General features: G+C 47.2%; 2 protein-coding genes across 6 annotated transcripts in view; one reads left to right on the forward strand and one right to left on the reverse strand.

Moving 5' to 3' along the window:
- The window catches only part of DHX32 (DEAH-box helicase 32 (putative)), a 39,755-nt gene extending 27,091 nt beyond the window's left edge, over window positions 1-12,664 (forward strand). The window contains exons 5-12 of the mRNA XM_081074231.1: window positions 253-498; window positions 2,295-2,394; window positions 2,478-2,636; window positions 7,371-7,562; window positions 8,172-8,321; window positions 9,887-10,074; window positions 10,931-11,112; window positions 12,139-12,664. Coding sequence (XP_080930357.1) covers window positions 253-498; window positions 2,295-2,394; window positions 2,478-2,636; window positions 7,371-7,562; window positions 8,172-8,321; window positions 9,887-10,074; window positions 10,931-11,112; window positions 12,139-12,310 — 1,389 coding nt within the window. The 3' untranslated portion in view covers window positions 12,311-12,664. The remainder of the gene's footprint in view (window positions 1-252; window positions 499-2,294; window positions 2,395-2,477; window positions 2,637-7,370; window positions 7,563-8,171; window positions 8,322-9,886; window positions 10,075-10,930; window positions 11,113-12,138) is intronic.
- BCCIP (BRCA2 and CDKN1A interacting protein) overlaps window positions 1-20,971 on the reverse strand; it is a 29,706-nt gene that overhangs the window by 5,159 nt on the left and 3,576 nt on the right. The window contains exons 2-8 of one of the 5 annotated variants that reach the window (XR_013994979.1): window positions 20,475-20,549; window positions 19,716-19,796; window positions 15,870-15,959; window positions 14,953-15,140; window positions 13,354-13,528; window positions 10,548-10,803; window positions 93-709 (exon numbers count right to left, since the gene is read on the reverse strand). Coding sequence is in view for 2 of the 5 variants with exons in the window: in XM_081074232.1 (XP_080930358.1) it covers window positions 12,728-12,898; window positions 13,354-13,528; window positions 14,953-15,140; window positions 15,870-15,959; window positions 19,716-19,796; window positions 20,475-20,549 (780 nt within the window). In the remaining 3 variants the exon portion in view is untranslated. Of the gene's footprint in view, window positions 1-92; window positions 710-6,646; window positions 10,804-12,447; window positions 12,899-13,353; window positions 13,529-14,952; window positions 15,141-15,869; window positions 15,960-19,715; window positions 19,797-20,474; window positions 20,550-20,971 lie in introns of those variants that run through there. The other 4 variants (XR_013994980.1, XR_013994978.1, XM_081074233.1 and 1 more) reach the window with 4 other exon arrangements.

The raw sequence follows: 20,971 nt of genomic DNA on the forward strand, positions 1-20,971 counted from the left end.
GAAAACTATCCTGGACTAAAAGTGGTGAAATTGCTTATATATAATATTTAACTGCCCCAAATAAATGTTCTCATCCAGTTACATCTTCTTTTCATATTTAGTGATACACATAGACAACAACACAGGTATTTCTTTCCCTGTATACACTGTGCAGCTTTTGCCTGTAGTTTTATTTAATTTGGACTTTTTTTAAGGGGCGACATTGTTTGTAATGTACTTTATTCTCATGGACGTTGTTTTTTTTTACTGTAGGATATTGAAAAGGCCTATGAAATTGTCTGTCAAGAAGGATCTAACTTAAACCCAGATCTTGGCGAGCTGGTGGTGGTTCCTTTGTATCCAAAAGAGAAATGTGCATTGTTCAAGCCAAATGATGAAACAGAACAAAGATGCCAAGTTCATCAGAGAAGAGTGGTGTTAACTACTAGCTCTGGAGAGGCTTTGATCTGGAGCAACACCGTCAAATTCGTTATTGATGTGGGCGTGGAAAGAAGAAAGGTAATTATTATCAAGAAGGTTAGATAGACTGCTGATAAGTGTCGAGAACCAGATTCTTGACCAGATTCTTGACCATTTTCTTGACCAGAAAGTCAGGATGAACTCTACGATTGAGGATTACTCTCTGTCTGTTCATGTGTTCAAAGAATTACTGCAGCCAGTACCGGAGTCCTGCTCACACGTCACTGCCTTTCATTAGCATGTTGGTAGTCTGGAAACAAATTGAGGTGCCAGAGGAAGAAGTTTTGAGGAAGCACACACTATTGAAGCATAAAGGTGGCGGTTCTTGTAGTATTTTTTCTTTAGCTAAGATACTAGCAAAGCAAATCTCCTAATCTTATGGACGACTCAGTATTTTTGGTGCCCCTTTATCAAAATAATTAGCATCTTCCCTCAGGTAACCTACTAGAAATTAGTTGTAAGTACACTGACTTTAATTTTAACAGATTTTGGCTTTATAACTGGCATGATAAAATTCTATCCTAAATTTTGGGGGCAGATGGGTGGTCCAGTTGGTCAGAGCTTGAGCTCTGGAACAGGGTTGCTGGTTCGATTCCCACATGGGCCAGTGAACTGCGCCCTCCACAAGTAGATTGAAGACAAGAACTGCTGCTGAGCTGCCACTGAGCTGCGACTGAGCTCCCGAGCAGCCAGATGGCTCGGTTGGAGTCCGTGCTCTCAGCCAAAAGGTTGCCAGTTTGATTCCTACAAGGGATGGTAGGCAGCACCTCCTGCAACTAAGATTGAACACGGCACCTTCAGCTGAGCTGCCGCTGAGCTCCTGAATGGCTCAGTTTGTTGGAGTGTGTCCTCTCAACCACAAGGTTGTTGATTCGACTCCCGCAAGGGATGGTGGGCTGCGCCCCCTGCAACTAGTAATGGCAACTGGACCTGGAGCTGAGCTGAGCCCTCCACAACTAAGATTGAAAGGACAACTTGACTTGGAGCCAGTAGGTCCTGGGAAAAACACACTGTACTCCAATAAACTCCTGGAAATACACACTGTTCCCCAATAAAGTCCTGTTTCCCCTTCCCCAATAAAAATCTAAAAACAAAAAAATTCCATCCTAAATTTAGGAAAAATGGAAATAGGCTATCTCAAACTCACAAAGACACTAGAACTTAAGAAATCATAGCATTTGATTGAATCTCTCCAAGTATTGATCCATTTACCTTTATAAGATGCTGTGTAGATTTTTATCCCTCCAGGACAGAGCAATTCCAACCATTAGGAAGGTTTTCCTTGAAACCAGTTTGGGTTGATCTTATTGAATTAGTCCACCATTCAGAGCACCAGGGTCATTGCTTACCCCGTTAAACTACCCTTAAGAAACACCATGTTAGTGCCATATGCAGTTTTTGTGTTAGCTGATACAACTGGAAAAGCTCAGTATATGTCGTAAAGGGAGACCACTGAGATCACAGTCAGCTTCAACAGAACCTTGAAGAAACAGCAGTCAGAGGATAATCCTTTTCTCCATGGGCATACGAGTATCTCTCATCATTTACCTGTGTCGTGCTTTGAGAAGTGACACCACCAATGTTTCAGCACATGATACAGAGGTCCCATATTTATTGAAACTGCTATGAAAGCAGACAACCTTTAAATCCATTTATCAAGGCACTTGGAGTTTCCATCCTGAGGTGAGTGAGACAGGAATACTGTACACAGAAAACTAGCCTGCAGCAGAGCATTTCATGAGGTAGAGGGCTGCACACGGCAGTCACTTCCAGGCCAGTGGGCCTGCTGCCTGGTGAGTGACCTGATGCTAAAGATGCTGTCTTTCCATTGAAAGGTGTACAACCCTAGAATAAGAGCCACCTCCCTCGTCCTGCAGCCCATCAGCCAGAGCCAAGCAGAGATCCGCAAGCAGATTCTCAGTTCATCTTCCTCAGGTAGCTACGGACAGACACTGACATGCATTCCTGTGTGCAGGCCACACAGAGACATTAAAGCCACTTCCCTGGATCTCTTCTAGGAAAACTGTTCTGTCTATACTCCGAAGAATTTGCCTCCAAAGACATGCGGCCCCTGAAGGTGGCAGAGATGCAGGAAGCTAACCTCACCAGCATGGTGCTTTTCATGAAGAGGGTGGACATCGCGGGCTTGGGCCACTGCGACTTCATGAATAGACCAGGTAGCTTTGTGCGCGCGTCATGGGGCATGGGGCTGGGACTGAGGGGGACTGAGCCGCTGGCCCCTGGCCCTTCCCAGTCCCGAAGCATATTCCCCATATGAGATAAACATTCTCTAAAGTAATTTTAGAAGACGTAGGGGATTCCTGTTCTGACACTGGAAAACTGTCTACCATGGACACTGGAGCTGAGGGAGGCAGCGCCTTAGGCGTCAGGGGACAGTGGTGTGTGGAAGGGGAGGCCGAAGTGAACGGAGCAAAGGCAGAGCTCGGTGGGAACGTGTGTAGGCTGGGGCCATCCCTCATGAATCCTCCTGTCCCGGGGAAAATCCACGAGCAGCTCCCGCCTCTGTAAGTGAGTTGATTCCCTGAGTAGCTTCTTGTTCAGAACAGCCGTGTGGTGGGCTAGTCACGAAGGGAGGAGAAAAGCAGGCTTTGCAGTGGCAGAGATTTTAAAAAGCGAACCCCAAACTGCCTCAGTGCAGAGGAATTCCTGCTCAGTGGCCACTTACTCCATGAGGCTCAGAGCTGATAACTGGGGGACAGAGGGTTGGTTAGGGTAACAATTTATTTTTCTCCTAACAATACTCACGTAACTCTTTTCTGCTGTGCTTGGGGAAAATATAACTGGATTAACTAACTCATTGTTTTGGAAGGAAAACAATCATGAGGCTTGCAGTTGCTGCACTTAATTCAGCTTATAAATGAAATACACAAATCCAGCCGACCTGTTACCCTTTTCAGGATCATGAACCATGAGAAAATGAATTTGGCATAAGTAGGCTACAGGCTATTCACTGAATATGCTTGATACCGATCTTTAAAAAAAAAACACCACCAGTTATTTACTTCTTCCCTGGTGCTGATGATTCACCTCCATCGTGAGTGACAGTCACCGTTGATCTGGGTCAGGAAGGCGGGGACCCGCTGACTGTGGAAGCAGGTGGTCTCAGAGGCCTTTCTCCCTGGACGGGGAGCTGTGCCAACAGCACTGGTTAGAACACATGCTGCCGGAGAAAGGCCAAGGTCCAAATCCTCCTTTTACAGCCAAGGAAACAGGCTGGCTAGCCCCGGCTATGGCAAGTCCCTGACCCTTTTCTCATCTGTGACATGAGGGTACTGTCTGCCTTCTTGTTTCATGGGGTCAGTAAGAGTTTCAAACGAGGTTATTTATGCACAGGTGCTGTGTGTGCCCTGTAGGGGTAGGAGTTTGGCAAATGCCAGGTTTTGCGAGGATGCCCTTGTGAAATTGAAACTTCAAGAAGCCTTTCCTTCCTGTTCTTTTCAAGCCAAACTTAATCCTATTCCCAAAAAGTCCCGAGACTTCTTAGTCTGTGCCATCAAACCAGCGCCATCTCTTGATTCTTCAGTATTCCCCTCTGTGGACCCTACTTCAGTGTACATAATGCCAAGTCCCAGGCTAAAACCAGTCGGGACTGGCAAATTCATTTCTCCTTTCGCCCTCTCAAGCTATTACTTTCTTTCTCTGTATATCTGTCTGCGCGCATGTATAATTAAGATCTGTCCCTGCCGCGTAGCAAATGCCATGTGTGTGTGGCTGTACGTGTGTGTGTTCTTCCCCAGCCACTTCCGTCCCTACCTTTTCTAAGTGGATACACTGTCCCTGTTCTGTCATAGTGTGTGTATTTCAGAATCCTTCTGCCTGCAAGGCAGACCAGCCAGTAATGAGGTCAAACCAGCATAAGCAAAGTGCATTATGAGAAGGAAATTGGGTGTCTCAGAAAATCCAAGACGAGAATGTGGTGGTGCCTCAGGAATATCTAAAACAGACTAGACGGGCAGTGGCACTCGTGTGTGTCTCCTGGTTCTTCTCTCTCCTGCTGAGCGCCTGAGGAGACGTCCCCATGAGGGGAGGGGAACAACCATGAGTCCAGCCATCTGACATCTAAAGTCTTGGTGTACATTTTAAAAACATCGGACACTTGCCGTAAGAGGCAGTTGGTTCTGGAAAAGACTCAGCAGACCCTTGGCCTGCTCGCCTGGCCTGCGCTCCTGCTCAGAACCAGCCCTGGGCCAGCCCCTTCCTCTGGACTGGGGACTTGGTTAGACATTAACGACCTTTGTTCTGATGCCATAGAAAGAAAACGCAGATACAGGGCTGGAGCTCGGCCTCTGGGGTTCCATGGAACAGTAAAGAAATACTATAGTAAGAGCTCTCCAGTTACTCTGAGTGATGGCACTGGGGGAGGTGTGAGCTATTCTACAGGGAGTACGGCTGCCGGTGGCCATCAAGCTTAATAAAAATGATGTTTTGTTCATACTGAAATTGCCTTCGGAACAAAGCAGTCTGATTTTGCACTGCTGTAAAGAAGAGGCCTCACAGTAACACATTTATGTTCCATTTGTTAGCAGTATTTACCATGGAGCACACTTAAACGGCACTGCCATAAAGCACCCTCATCTAAACACTCTGCTTTTCAGCAAAGACAAGTTTATGGGCCACGTTGGAGAGATGTCTTAAAATGCAGAAGTAATATTGGCAAATTCTACTCAGTTATTTACTATTGTCCTTTCTAATACAATAAACCCCAGGGACATCCCCCTTTTCTGGTGTTAGGACCGGGAACAGCACCAGGAAGTATTTGTCAGTGATCCTCTGTAATCACCTCAACTCCAGGCATAAAAATGAGGAGGCGGTGCCCTCTGGGGACAGCTGGCTGACAAGGCATATGCTTAGAGGGACAACACTAAAGATCCTGTGTGTTACAAAGCAGCAGCTTTGCTGATTTATAGAAGCTGGTTTTCGAACGGCTCCGGGAATGCCGTGAAGTATGGGCTCCCCCCTCCTGCTCTGTCCGAGGTGCTGAGCACCTCTCCAGCAGGTCGGCCCTTCATTTCCTGGCTCACTGACGGGACATGTGGGACTGTCACTTCCATATAGCCCGTCTCTTTCCTTCTCAGGACTGTGACTTCTCAAGGTCTCATCTTTGCCCCCAGGGTCTCCAAGAATGAATAAGGAGTATTCCGGTGCTCCGTGCCAGCACCCAGGCCGGCCCAGGAGTCAGAACCCAGGGCCAGGAGTCTCCTAGGAGGCCATGCTCTTCTCTGAAGTAAACCTTGATGAGAGAAATAACAAGAGGGAAGCTGAACTTCTTTTCTACCAGCTGGGTTAGGTTAAAGCTGCCTTCAGAGTCTTCCAGCAGATGTCTGGGTTCTCGGCAGGTTTGCCGTGGGCTCTTACCGACCCCTGGGCCCCAATGCTTGCTGTTCCAGGAACTGATCTTTTCCTTACAAGCCGTGTACCAAAGGTTGAGGTCATGTGTTACTTGCTCTGCTCTTCTCCAGCGATAGGACTGGAGTTACAGCCGATGGCACTGCAGCGTGACTAACTTCTCAACCCGCAGCCGTGCTCCCCAGTGTTTCCATCGTGTGTTGATAGGAATGGGGGAATTTTATCAAGCCTGGGTTGGCAACTGGCTTGCAAGTTATACAGTTTGCCTGTAGAAATTTTGACAAATACCTTAGTGGTCAAAGTGTGGACAGCAAATAAGTAAACTTTTACTATCTGTTACTTTGAACTCCCAAATGCAGTCAGGTTATCGCTTTGTAGGTCCCCATGGTCTTCCTGTCCCATCCACCAAGCACATGTTGGACTTGAGACCAGTGAAAGCAATTCAGTAGCTCTCATAAATCCTTCAGTTTCTTGGGTAGAACAAGACAGCAGCTTTACACTATGTGATTTGCTTCTGTGTGTGGCCTTTATTGCTATACCACGTGGCAGACAGGTGAAAAACGTTTCTTTTAATATAACCAGATTCAGCAAGGGCAAGAATACCTTTCTTTGAATAAGTGGATTGTCTTTTTGGGTGGAGGTTAAACACATATAATAAACACCAAACCATTTTCAATGTTATATAAACTTACGAGATTAAGGGATGGAGAAAATCAGCCTTTTGTCCTTATTTGTACTGGCAAATTTTGTCTTTTTCTGTCGCCTGCGTGAGTTCTGGGTCAGTTTCAATTGGTTCATTTTTTTTTAATTTTATTTTCCTGCATTTCATGCCTCCTTGTTTTTTACTGGATGCTAGGCATTGCGCATTTTACCATGTTGGTTATTATTGTGAACTCCTATAAATGTTCTTGGGCTTTGTGCTGAGGTGTAGTATGATCCTTCCAGGTCTGGACTTCAGGGTTTGTTCGGGGGACTGGAGCAGTGCCCGTCTGGGGGGAGTTAGCTTCTGTGTTTCCTGCCCAGGGCCCCATGAGTCAGTCTGGCCGGTGGAGACGGGCAGTGTCCTAGATCCTGTGTGAGCACCAGGCACGGACCCTCTACTCCTCTGGATGCTTCTTTCTCTGGCCTGGGGCAGTTTTTGACATGTGCTCTGCTGATGAGTTGAAGGGACTCATGTAGGTCTCCCGAGTCCTCTCTGTACAGCTCTCTGCGCTCAGGGACCCCCACCTCCAAGCTCTGGCCACCTCAGGCTCTCTGGACCCACAGTACCATCTTCGTAACTCAGGGAGTCTGGCAGGCCCCAGCTGAGTTCCTCTCCCTGCACTACAGCCTGGAAACTTTCAAGGCAGGAAGCTGGGCAATCACAGGGCTCCCCTCGGTAGTGTCCCCCGCTCAGGAATCAGTTCTCCACTGCCTGATGTTATTTGTCTCCAGACTGCCGTTTCATATGTTTTGTTCATTTCATGTGGGAGGGAAAATTCAGTACCTGTCATTCCGCCTTGGTTGTAGGAGGCTTTCTGATTACGGATTTTTTTCTGTCCTAGCACCGGAAAGTTTGATGCAGGCTTTGGAAGACTTAGATTATCTGGCAGCACTGGACAATGATGGGAATCTTTCTGAATTTGGAATCATCATGTCAGAGTTTCCTCTGGACCCACAACTCTCAAAATCTATCTTAGCATCCTGTGAATTTGACTGTGTAGACGAGATGCTAACAATCGCTGCCATGGTAACAGGTACTCCTTAAGGACTGTTCTTTTGTACTGTGAATCTGCACCGAATACAGATGAAATGAGATCCATTTAAAGTGACATTTTAATAGGTCAAAAAAGTAGAAAATTATAAGAATTATCTTGATGCAAAAAAAATCTAACTGAAAACCCAGTGAACTTCTTAATCTGACATGTGAAAGCATACCAGGTTTGCTTTTGCTGAAGTGATCAGTGCAGATCAAGAAAAACAAGAAAATGTATCACTAAGACATGTTCTTCCCCAAAGGATTGTGTATTTCCTACTTTCATTTCTCTTGGTTTATGTTTTATTCTTTTACTGGAGAACAGAGCAAAGGCTGTGCTGCGTGAGAACTCCCCTTCTCATCCTGTCCCTGTGTCGGGCTCTAAGCACCCAGTCCCCCTGCTCCTGTGATACAAGCCGGGTAGCTAACAACAAAAACGAGGAGAACGATATGACGCCTCCCGTTAAGTTCCTTTGATTCCTAAGTAAACACGGACAATGTATTATTCCGAGTAGACAGAAGTACTGTTCACAAACAGCAGTAAGCCCCCGACCCCGCTGTGTATGAAATGTCTCCCTGACCGCTGACCTTGTAACCTTTTGTCTTAAAGCTCCCAGTTGCTTTTCTCATCTGCCACGTGGAACTGAGGAGGCTGCCCTGACTTGTTGGAAGACATTTTTACATCCTGAAGGAGATCACTTTACCCTCATCAATATTTACAAGGCCTACCAAGACACAACTCTGAGTTCCACCAGCGAGCGTGAGTAAATGCTGATTCTCAGAAATTACCTACAAAGTCCACCTTTCCTTCCCTGTTTAGAGCTGAGAGCGTACTGGTCAATACCCTTTTTCTCTAGCCCCGTTGTCAGTTCAGTGGAATGGCTTGAGGCCCTACATGTACACAGGTTTCAGCAGAGCCATGAGCGCAGTCCTGCGCCCAGAGCTGGCGTGGGGGAAGTGGGGGGCGGGGCTGTTTTAGAACCCCGCATCAGCTCAGCGCCCCGTGAGGGAGCTGCCAGGGCCATGTTCCAGGGACACAGACCCGCAGAGCACGGCTCTGCTCACTGCCATCCTAGGTGCCCGCTGCGTCAGAGCTGGTGCTTCCCATGTCATGGCACAGTCACTGCAGGTGCAGAAAGAATATGGAACATCCGAAACAAGACGAAACCAGACACCTGCAGCTCCAGGTCAGAGTGAGCAGGCTGCTGTGCTGAGGGAGGAGGGGCAGAATGGGACCGGAGCTTGGCAGAGAGGAGGGGGTCCAGCAGAGCAGAATGGCGTCTAGAAGCTGGGGCAGAAGTCCTGGATACGCCTAAGCGTCCTCAGTGACAGGGGAACTGGGAACTCCTCCTGTGCTGGGTGCTGAAGACGGGACAGGCTCCCGGGCAGAGGCCAGCGCAGAGACCTTCCTACAGACAGGGGTGTCCTCCCGTTTCCCACAAAAGCAGCTTTTACCTCCTTTGCTCCAATAAATGATGGGAAAAATATATGAAGTGAAAAATAGGACAGCAGTTTGAATGGCCGTAGAATCCTGTAGAGCAGGGCGTTTGCTTTTCAAAGCTGAGAAGAAAACATCAGTGGAGCCAGAAAGCACATGGGGATTCGGTGGCACCTTTAGAGAGCAAGCAGGATGGGTGCCAGCAAGTACGAGCTCTTGTTGCTCCAACAGGCCACTGAGGGTCTCTGCCCACTGTGCCAAGGCCATGTCATTGCCAGGTCACGGCAAAAGTCTGGGCCACCAGCAGTAATTACAGGTGGCAAGAAAGAGCAACTTCAGACTGAACCAGGGACTGAATTTTAATATAAAATTTGCAGCTAAGGTAGCTTAACTATAACATTAATTCCCAAATCAACCTAGCAATAATCCTTTCCTTATAATATGTGAGATATTTTCATGGATCAGAGGACTTTATAATAAGCTTTCCCCCTCCTGGTTTGATTAAATGTGGCCACATGCATGCATGCTGTACACACAGGAGACAAAATGGGGATCTTCAGTGAGTCTCCTCTGCCCGAGTGAGGGGAAGGGTGACAGCCTTTGGGTCAGCACCAGGAACGTGCTGTCTACAGTTCCGTGGGGGTGTGGACCCCCCCACCCCAAGCAGTCTAGGTCCTGCCAGCTGGCACACCTGCCTTCTTGGCAGTGCCATGACAGCCAGTCCCAGCCACCAGAAATCTTGGTCCTGGTCGCCTCCCCGCCACTCACTTCTGTGACGACCCTTTGAGGACAGGACAGAGGATGTAGATGGCACCTTCCTGGCCTCGACTCCCTCAGCATGTGACAGATCTTCTCTAAAGAACCTTTTGTTGTTCTTTCCTCCCCAGACTGTGTGGAGAAATGGTGTCATGATCACTTCCTCAACTGTTCTGCGCTCAGAATGGCAGATGTCATCCGAGCTGAACTGTTAGAAATTATCAAGCGGATCGAGCTTCCCTATGCAGAACCTGCTTTTGGCTCACAGGAAAACACTCTGAACATAAAGAAGGCCCTTCTGTCCGGTTACTTCATGCAGGTCAGAGTGGACAAGGCCCTCAGGGTGGTCGCCACAAGACTTCACATTGTCAGGACATTCTGTCAGGAATTTCTCAGGATGATTATTTTATTGATGTTAACTTGAAAACAAAAACCCCTTCTATGTTATTAAAGATTTAGTATCTATCCTTCCCCTCAAGGGAATGAAGGGCTAAGCCAGAATACTTTTTCATCGCAAAGGGAGAATTAAAACACTGTTTTTGGCTGAACAGATGTAGTCCCTTATTGCACCTGTTTGTGAATTAGCTCACATTTAACTGGTGACCTGATGCCCAAAGAATAAAGATAACATCTCATTTCTTTCCCCAAGTGAAAGCCGACTAGCTCCTCTAACTGAAAGCACGGAAGTAGGTATGCTTTTCACATCACAGCAAAAGAAATACTGTGCTATTTCCACATAAACTCTAAAGCAGTCTTAATGGAGAGAAAAGACACTTGCATAGATGTCCTTACCTGTATGGAAGTTAGGGACCCACAGCACACGGTTGTCGTGAGGATTCAATGAGCTAAAACATCAGTGTAAAGCACTTGCCATCTGAGCACGTGGTCCACACCGTGGCAGGGGACGTGCCCGCTTTATTTCATGACCAGACGTTAACTGATGTAGCTGCAGTTTTTTAGCATAGAGCCTTGCAATTGCTCAAGTTAGTCACATCATCATCGCTGTCTCCAAGTTTTGGGTAAAACGTGGATGTCTTTTTTGCTGTATCTGAAAAGCGGAAACACGGTGGCCAATGTGTAGTTCTGACTGTTCTAGATGAAACGTTTTGGAATTTTGACACATTTTTGTGCACTGATCTCCATATTAACACCTTTTTTAACACTTGGCCTCTTAGACTGCTCGGGACGTGGACGGCTCAGGTAACTACCTGATGCTGACGCACAAGCAGGTGGCTCAGCTGCACCCCCTGTGTGGCTACTCCATCACCAGGACCACGCCCGAGTGGGTCCTCTTCCACGAGTTCAGCATCTCCGACAACAACTACATCACCATCACCTCGGAAACCTCCCCCGAGCTGTGCGTTTCCTGGACAAAAGGGGCTTCTTTTGAATGCATACATGAGCAGAAAATGGGAATTTAGTTTGTATTACCTTTGCAGTCATAGAAGTCTGGTGGCAGTCGACATTTATGTTGGGAGTACCGACTAAAGGCAGGTCCATAGGCGGTCATCTAAAAACTGTCCCTGTCTTTGAGACCACAGCAGAAAGAGGGAGCACATTATAGAAACAAATGCAAGCACGCTGCGTCTCAGAGGAACAAAAGGCCGCAAACAGTGTTGGCAGGTGCAGACCTTGAGGAGTGAGCTTAGAGCTGTCTCTCACCACATGAGCCAATGACACGAGCTAGTGGGGAATGAAGGGGTAAGACGAGGCTGAAGACAGGCAGGTACCAGAGGGGCAGGCTCATGGGCCACACAGTTTGCAGGACAAAGCAACTAGAGAGTTTTAAGCAAGGGTGGCATCTTCTCCACATACTTGGAAAGGTCACTGGCTGCTACGTGGAGGGGTTTGGAGGGGCAGTGGTGAGAACGGAGACTAGTCTCTCAAAGGCTATTGGAGATACTGGGTCCGTTTTGAAGATACTGCTGCTACTTAGGGTGATGTTCTGGGCAAGAACCAGGAGAAACCAAAAGGTTTCCAGCTCCAGCAGCCAGATGTGGGGTGGCATTAGTAAGAGAAAGAGGCAAAGATACTCCCTGTTCCTCACCCAGAGTTGTCCCAAGCATCCACTCTGATCCTTCACATACTGTGATGGGACTGAGGGGAAGTACACGTTCCCCACAGCTGTCCCAGGGTGGGCGTCACGTCTACCGTGTGGCATAACACCAGAGAAGCCAGCTTATCCTAGACATGCAATGGGATTGATTCCATAAAAACCATAGAAAGTATGTACCCTACAAAGGCAGACTAAGACACTCAGGAGTTCAAGTTAAATACCAGTTCTACAAGTAGATTCTCCAGGGCTGGGAAGTGCGCAGACATAATATTGGGTATCTCACACCAATAAATAAATAATACTTATTTAAATTTTTGTTTTAAACAGATTTATGCAACTGGCACCACAATACTATTTCAGTAACCTGCCTCCTAGCGAAAGTAAGGAGATTCTCCAGCAAGTAATGGACCGCCTCTCCCCTATTTCACCAATGGAAACGGAACAGCAAGTGTGTGAGAAGTGCCCGGAAACTACTGAACCGCGATGCACTGTGCAGTGACCCCTCAGAAGCTCTGACACAGAGCATGTGCACTGAGCAGCCCAGTCAGTCTGGCACTGGGTCCCCTGGACGCGTCGTGAAGGAGGACACCGTACCCCACCCCACACAGGATGACGCTGAAAAATCGAACACTTTGTATGTTACTTAAAAATAAAAATAGACATTTTTAATGAGTTCTTTAAATTACTACTCCATGTTTTTCTTCTTATTGGGAAAATTTTTAATTAACCATACATAATTTGACCAAATTAAAAATTTAAAAAAAGGTATTTTGTAAATGTGTCACAGACACAGGCAACAGAACCCTACTTTTGTAGAGGACCTAAATCTAAATAAAGTCATGAGTTTTTCAGTAAATGTCCAAAGTATTCTAGTAATTTTACAAAAACAAGCCCAGCACTGTCCACAGGAAATGGGTTACACAGATAGATACTCTTTCAGTTTATCCATGATTTCATTCATCTTGTCACATGGAACTAACATCACAGTTCGCAAGGGCTTCATGGGCACATCATCGAAGGACCATCTGCCTCCCAGACACGTGTCGCTGTCCTCCTGCACCGAGTAGTTGAACTTGAGGATTGCCTTCTAAACCACAAATAACCATAAACATAAAATTCAGACAACCGAAAAGCAAAACTCAATGGACAACAAAGAATATTATGTTTGGCCTACGTTGACGTAAGAACGGCGGCTGAAGGACGCAAAAGGCAGAATAAAAAAGCTTGGATGGGACATTCGGGCAGAAGGTATACAATGCACACCAACAGAGTGGGACCTACTAAGAGCACAGGCAGGAGTGTCCCAGCTGAGGGGAACAAGCAGCCCGGTGGTATCCATGACAACCCACTCTACAGCTGGTCTTCCAGACCTGTCCCGGTGGCTTCCTCGGCATGAAGTTTTGTGAAGACAGGCAGGTTTGCATAACCAGGCCATCTTAAAACACCCATACGTATTTCCCCAAAATTGTCTACATGAGGTGCCAAGGTAAAAGATATAGTCTTTTTTATGCCTGGGGATGGGCTGGAACAGGACAGTCTTACCTCATAGAAAAATTCTTCCTCTGCGTTTGCAAACATTAACTCATCTTCCTTTTGGTTGCTCCATTTCCTTTTGGAATTGTTCTTTCCTGCTTCCACAAACGTCTTGCTAATCAGAAGGTAGAAGTAACACTTCCCACATGGCTTGTTAGTTTTGTGTGCCTCTGCTAGTTCTTTCCTGCAAGACACACATACAGAAGGTCTGCTGGGTCAGGTGAAAAAATCTATCAACAAACCAGAGCTCGGAAAACCAGTGAAGCTTCTTCAGGGGTTTCTGTTGTGACACAGGCTTAATGAGCAGACATTAGATCTGGACACTTCTTCTAAAGCGATGAGTTTTAGTTTATACTGTCAGTTGTACTTCTGTTCTGATTGCTTGTGAAAGTGCTTTTTATAATAAACAGTATGATGAATCTCAGATTAGCTCTGAGTTGTGGATACACAGCAAGTAGCAGATAACTCTCAAGTTCACTCAACATCACTGCTCTGCAGTGAAGAAGTTAAAGATATAAAAGAATCTGGATTTTCTAAAACTACAAACATTTAACTGAAACACACAAAAGCACATAGCCATAACCAATGCCATTAGAGCACATGACTGACTACTCGAGTCTCCAATCACTAGAGTCCAAGGCTAATTTCTGACATACTGAAGACGTGGCATGTCAAGGCATAAGAAACCCTAAATTCTACAATAGTCAACGGGATAGCAATGAAACCTTAACTATTTTTCCCTTTCTGAAAATTATAATCCTGTGTATCTGGCTAAACCAAAAATGTAAAGAAACTCGGAACAACCCACTTCACTTTTCTTTAACAGGATCAGGTGAAAGCAGATCACCTTTGATAAGACCAAATAAACAAGAGCTCCAGCTGATCAGAAAAAAGACAAAGCAAAACAAAACCCACTATGGAACCAGCAGTACAATGACGAGTAACTGTGGGCAGGGGCGGGGGAGGAGAAAACCTACAAAACACTATAGCCGCATCCTCACAAACCATTTAACAGGAAACAATCCAAGTGCTGTGACCTGAGAAATCAGTTCTGTAAAGCCCAGAGCACCTGTCTGCATTTTTATCCTCTATTTCAAAGCCCAGGCAATAACCAATTCTTAGGCTCGTTTCAAATTTAAAATATTTTTATAAAGTTAAAACTGCATTTGCAAACAGAACAACCCTGAGAAGCCAGAAATGCGTTATCAGGACAATGGTTTCCTCAGTCATCCCAACAGAACTTAGAAATTTTACTGTTTCTGTTATTGTAATTATTCGGTATTTTATCCGTTTTACAGAAATCTACCTGCGAAGAGGGTAAAACACTTCATAGGGGTAAAAGAGGGGTAAAAAGTGTATATGAAACGCACCTATTTTGATACCATTTAAATCTTTAAGATTATTGACTATTCTCACAACAGTCTCAATAATTAAAACTCTAAAAAGCCGATTATTAAGGAGGTACGCAAGTCACAGGGTGTTCCTTCCACTCTCACACTACACGGGGGCTTAAACCAGGGGTAGAACTCTTTCTGTATCAACATGCCCTATTTAAATCCCAATCCACTCGCAAAACACCCAGGCCCTAGGCACTTTGCAGTCTCTCACTGGAGCTGCTGGTGCAGGGGCAGGGCGATCTGGGCAGGCACGTTGATGAACCGCTCGCTCAGCAGGAAGCCCACAGGCCGGCTCGTGTCGCTTAGGAGCTTGTCCAGCTGCTCAAGCACGCGCTGCTCACAGTTCTTCTCACAGAAGCTCAGAATCAACTCTTTAATTTGTTCAGCACACTGGGTACCCTAGAAAGCAAAGAGAAGGCTTGCTTTTTATTACAGGCCCTCACTTATAGGAGAAAACCTGAAAGTGAGAACTGTTACTTTTGATCTTACAGGTAAGGGCAGTTTCCTGCCATAGCCTCTAAAATCTTAGGTCTTCCGTGCTGACTACTTAACTATTTCTCCAAAGGAACCATGCCTGGGCATTTATCATCCCACGGTCAGGGGTAAGAGGGGCGTACTACATGAATACTCAGGCACACTGGAAGAGCAATTCTAGTCCATCCCATAAAGACTGATGGAAGGGTCACTGGAAAGTTCATTTTAAAATGAAAGTGTAGCCTGCATCTCATTTGAGGAGGGTAAGCAGCTGGTTTTAGTTTTTGTTAGAACTACTCAATAAGTAATAAAGAGATGGATGAAAACACAAGTAAATGTCAGTAAATGCCTTCAGCTTCGGGAACAGCAGACGCAGCACAAATTGCTCCCGTGTCAATTCCAATCAGAGCACCAGCTCCGGAAAAGCCAGGTGATTCTCTACCTCCGGGAGTAAATGACTTACTGGGTACAGATTATTCAGAACATAACACAACGACACAAAACACCTTCACACTGAAAGAAGGATTCCAATACGATTCACAAGAGCACATGCCCTTCAAACATCACTGTCTGCTGTAAGGGACACGTTCGTCATGCAGGAAAGTGGTTTGGGCCTAACCAGTAACCACTCAGATGCTACTCAGTGAAACCAACCTTTCTCTCAGTTAAATTTAGAAGACTTATAAAGCCAAAAATCTCATCTTCATCCACATCGTCATCACTGTCTTCTGAAACTTCCGTTTGCTATTTTAAAAAAGAAAAAAATTAAAATTTTATATTGGGTTGGAAAGAAATACCAAGTCTTGAAATCTAGGCCTCATTAATTTTTCACTTTTTAAACTCAAACGTTGTTTTACTACCATCACCTTAGAAAGGCATCAAAAACTAACTACTATGTGGCCTGTTCATAGCACGTTCCCTCCCTTGATTCTGTTCCTCTTGTCACATTCTGAATCTCTTCCTATTCTAAATCCGTTCACACTAGATTCTTAAGACAATTTTCTTTACTAGATTCTCAATACATGCAAAATCCAGAACAGATCAAACAAACCGTTTTAACCTGTTTTCAGAACAGCTTGGCTGCAGCCAGCCCTCGCCTGCTTCTCCTGGGGCCACCCCACCCACCCCCTCCCCTAAATTCATGCCTCCAGAGCTCAGGCCACTCCTGACCACGGTGAGAGTGAACAATGCCTGAGTGCCACTTACTCCTACCACACGGGCAGGAGAAAAGAAAGAGGGCAACGAAGGAAATGACAAACTAAGAAAACAGAACTAAGAATGCAGTGCTCGACTCCAACTTGAACTTCCTGGCTCTATGTGACCACCCTCCCCTGGGAGGCCTCCATGTGCCGCCCACACCTCCTTTTATGTGTTGCTGGTGTGTCTGTACACTCCTCTCACGGCTCATCCCCAACTCCGAGCGTGGAGCCTGGCACACGTTAAGTCCTCGGGGAATATGTGCTGCTTAAATGAAAGGCGGCTGCTGCTTTTCCGCCAAGGACAGCAGGGATCCACAACTGTCCCATTCTGTCCTTGAACTTGTTCTGTGGGAAGGGACTCACAAAGCACTGCCACGCCTTCCCACACGGGTTCAGTCAGGTAAGGTCGACAGTGGCCCGGTGCTCAGCGAGAGGAGTGGAACCTGCCTCTGGACCAGACCAGGGCCTGCGGGAGGGGCCCGAGCACCCTGGAGAGGCCTGAAGGGGCACGTGGCTCCTCGATCTGAGCTGCTCCGAACAGCCATGAAGGGGGACCTCAGGCATGGGGTACCAGGTTGTAAAACACAACCTTCCTGCTGCACCGGGCTGTCGAAAACCACCAGTGTCTTCCCGTGGGAACAGGAAGGGCGGGTGGCTCAGGTAAAGGCCTCCAAGGCCTAGGGAACTAAAACTATGTGCCAAGAGGAGAGAAGTCTCAGCTCCACAAACGAGGACACAAAAGTGGAAGATGAGAAGGCAACCCATGGAGAGACGAACCGTTGCCGTGAGAGGACCAAGGACATGTTTCCACATCAAGGAGAGAGGGGGGAGAAGTACAGAAAAAAGTAACATGCCAACCAGCCTTGGTCCTCCACGATCATCACCGGACAGTTCCGTTCACCTCGGATGACCCCTAGCTACTGTGGCAAAGCCTGTGCAGTCCCCACAGACATAGGGGCGGCAGAAGAAAAAGGCACCCTCAGTGCCAAGCCCGAAGCTCACTTGGCTCACCAGCAGTTAGCACCCCCTGGAGCCCACTCACCAGTCGCTTCCGTGATGGGTCTCAACCAGCAGGGCAGCACGACCCGGGCTCTGCCCCTCCGTGGGTCTGTGCTCCCAATCCCATCACTCTCACCCACAACCCTGCCTCCCCTCCGACTTGACCGTCTCCTGTCCCCTCCCATGCCACCCCTTGCCTCTCCTAAGGCTCCCTGCTCAACACAATTCTCCTGGGCACCTAAGCAACGCCTCACAGCACACCGGGCCCCTGAATCTGCAGATTCTCCCCAACCGTGCAGTTTGCAGCTCTCCCCACCCCAGAGATGCCTTCTCAGGAAGAGTCCAAATCCACCCCAGAGGTGCCAGCGAACACTCTGGGCTGTCCGTCTCCTACGAACAAGTCTCTCTGTCCCTGGGACACCTCAAGTGTCTGCGGAAGCCAAGGAGGCCGATACAGTAATCGTAGTTATCTGTGTGATGGTCCAGTTAAAGGCTGAGGCCCCCGTTAGAGAATAAGCTCCTTTAAGGGCAAACCCGCCTGCTTCTCGCTGGTGGCCATCGGGTCTCAGCACACAAATCAGCTAGAGATCACTTAGTTTGATGAGAGCAGGGCTTTGGTATGCTTCTGCCCCGTTCTAAGAAGAGAAAGCTCCAGAGGTGTTACTCCTCTGCTTTCCATTCAGTGCCAAGGTTACTGGCGTCATTGGGTCTGAAACGTGTCCACGGTCTTTACTAACAAGGATGCAGTGGTAGCCATCAGTTTCAGCACGTCAGGGGTGTACTGGAGACAGAAACCAGATCAGGGTGTTTACAAGGACAGGAGGTGGAGACTGCAAATACAAACGCTTTTTCAACAATTTGGGCTTTGAAAAGAGAGAGGCTGAAGGTAAGGGAGTTTGAGTGGAACCTAAGACTGAAGTGGAGCTGTGTGTCTGGTCTTTCACGATGAGCTGGACAACAGGTGCGTGGCCAGAAAGAAACAGCAGTGATAGCTCCACACATGTAGCACTTGCCACGAGCCCCACACTGTTCTAAGCACTTTACATTCAGCAGCTCCTTCCGTTCACCCCCACCCAGCCAAGTAGGTACCAGCATCATGCATGTTTTCAGGGCGGAAACGGGACTAGAGTATGGTCACTGGTAGACTGTCCTTTCCACAGATGGCCGCAGCGGTGTCTCCTACACAGCTTCTCTTCTGACAAAGTGACAGACACCCTCCCAGAGGCGGGTCTACGTGCCCTCCACTGGGACCCGTGCAGACCTCCGTGTCTGCTCCTCGGGCCAGTGTGGACACGACACTGTTTCCTAACTGCTGTGCATGTCCACCTACTTCTGCGCTGCTTGCTCCTGGGACCCAACCCGTACGCACAGGCCCACACTGGAGAGAAACCATGGCCCTGGGCCATGGTGCCAGCTGGGCTCCCTACGGACAGCCAGCAGTAACATGCCAGTCACGTGAGCGAGCCACCTGGAAGCTCAGTCCTCCAGCACACCCACCCCAGCTGACGCTCCCACCTAAGGTGACACGAGGCAAGTAAGAGTCGTCTTCACTGAGCTCCATCCAAACTGCAGATCCACGAGCCAAGAGGTGAATGTCGCTGTTCTAAGGCAGGGTGGGGCACTTTGTTAAGTGGCAGAAGCCACCACAAGAGCCACCAGAGGAGTCCCCAGTCCTGCCCCTCCTCCTGCAAATGCTCCCTTCCCTGGCTTTGCAGGACTCCACTCTTCTGCTTTTCATTCTCCCTCTCCTGGTCACTCCTGAGTCTCCTCTGCAGGCCCTGCCACTTATCTTACTCACCCAAGTAATGTTGGTATAACCAGGGTCCGTCCCTGCCCTCCCTGGGCAATCTCAACCGTTTCTGAGACTTCAGTTACCACTGACCTGCTGAGAACGCCCGAGGCTCCGCTGCTTCTCTGCATCTCACTGCATGTGTCACAGGCAAATCACACGCATAAGCACAAATCCAACTCACACTCCCTCCTACGCTGACCCTCCTCCATGCCGCTTGAGCCAGCACTTGGGAGTATTTTCCCCTCAGACCCGGTCACTCCCTACGCCCCATCACCTTTCATCTCCTAACTGTCTTCTGAACCAGCCCATTTCACTCCCCAGCCACCGCCACCACCCGCATGACTATACTTTAATGACCCTGGATTACTGCAATGGCCTTCTGACCCGTCTCCCTTCCTCCAGTAACACTTCTTTCCAATTGAAGCTTCTGGCCTGCTTGCTATAAATCAGGAAGAACTTAGCAGGATAAAGAACTAATTTAATCAGAATGAGCACAAAGGCCCTGCTTACCTTAATCACACTCCCGATATGGTTCTGTTGAATTAAGAGATCTGTTAGTTCTGCAGTGTTCACAGGAGCCTTTAGGAAAAGCTGAGGAGAAAAAAAATATTTGAAATTAAAATCAAAGCACGATTTCTACTAAAACTTCTAATTTCCATGTTCAAATAAAAACGCAATTCCAATGATTTGACCAGGTGACCCAGAGATGCAATCCCAAGAGGGAAGGAAAGGCCCAGGAGACTCAAAGCAGCTAAAGGCACTGAAATAGAAGAGGCAGTCAGTGTAACACAGGCGGTGGGCGAGGGGGAGAAGAGAGAGGAAGAGGAGGGACACAAGCCAAAGAACGTGGTGACTCGGACCCTGGAGGCTACGAAGGGTAGAGAACCAAAGCCACCTCCTATGGGGCAAAGGAAGTAGAAGCAGCAGAAGGTACAGTCTGTGATGTGGCTCTTATGTAAGAATTCCTCTACCCCACAAAGTTGGGGTGTGAATTAGAGAAAAAAAGAATAGTGGCTCAAATAGTCAGATGACGGAGAGTATTTTAACACAAAGAATACTTAAAAACATTAATCGGAGGAAAGGGTCTGGGAACAGAGGTACAACTAGGGGCATTAGTTCTAGAAAAGAAAAAAAAAAATCTTCCTTCTCGACAAGGTGGAGAGGGCAGGAATGGGAATTCTAAAACAGAAAAGATGAAACTGACGCAGCTAGTATGGAATGGCCTGGATTTTCTTAGCAAATTTGTGTGTAAAGAGTAAAAGACAATACCTGCTGCAGTAACTTCTTAATTCCGTCGTAATCGTTACGTGAGATGGAATAAGCTTCAAATTCAACATTCACTTCCTGTAAACACACAAAACAGGTTATCATACATAACTTTCTAAGGTACTTTAGGCATTATTTTCCACTTCGCAGATTTTCCTTTTCCTCCATCTCCACGTGTTTTGGCTCTTTATCTACAGAACATGCCAAAAAAAGGACAAGAAGAAAAGGTTACCTAAAGAATTACCTAGTCTACAAAAACAGGCAAACATTGCCAGTATTACACCTTGCAGAGATTATAAAGCACCTTCTGACCATCTCATTTGACACAAAAGCCTGAGAAGAACAAAGCACTCAGAGTGACCTACTTTCAATGTTGAGAGAGTGAGCTCTGGATAAGTCCCAGTAGCCATGAAGGGGAAACGATTGACCAGACTGCAGAGTAAGGGTGAGCAAAGATCAAAATCATCTCAAAAGTCCCTGCACTGCCTAGAGCCTGATTC

Source organism: Rhinolophus hipposideros (assembly GCF_964194185.1).
Source record: "Rhinolophus hipposideros genome assembly, chromosome: 15".
Classification (NCBI taxonomy): Eukaryota; Metazoa; Chordata; class Mammalia; order Chiroptera; family Rhinolophidae; genus Rhinolophus; species Rhinolophus hipposideros.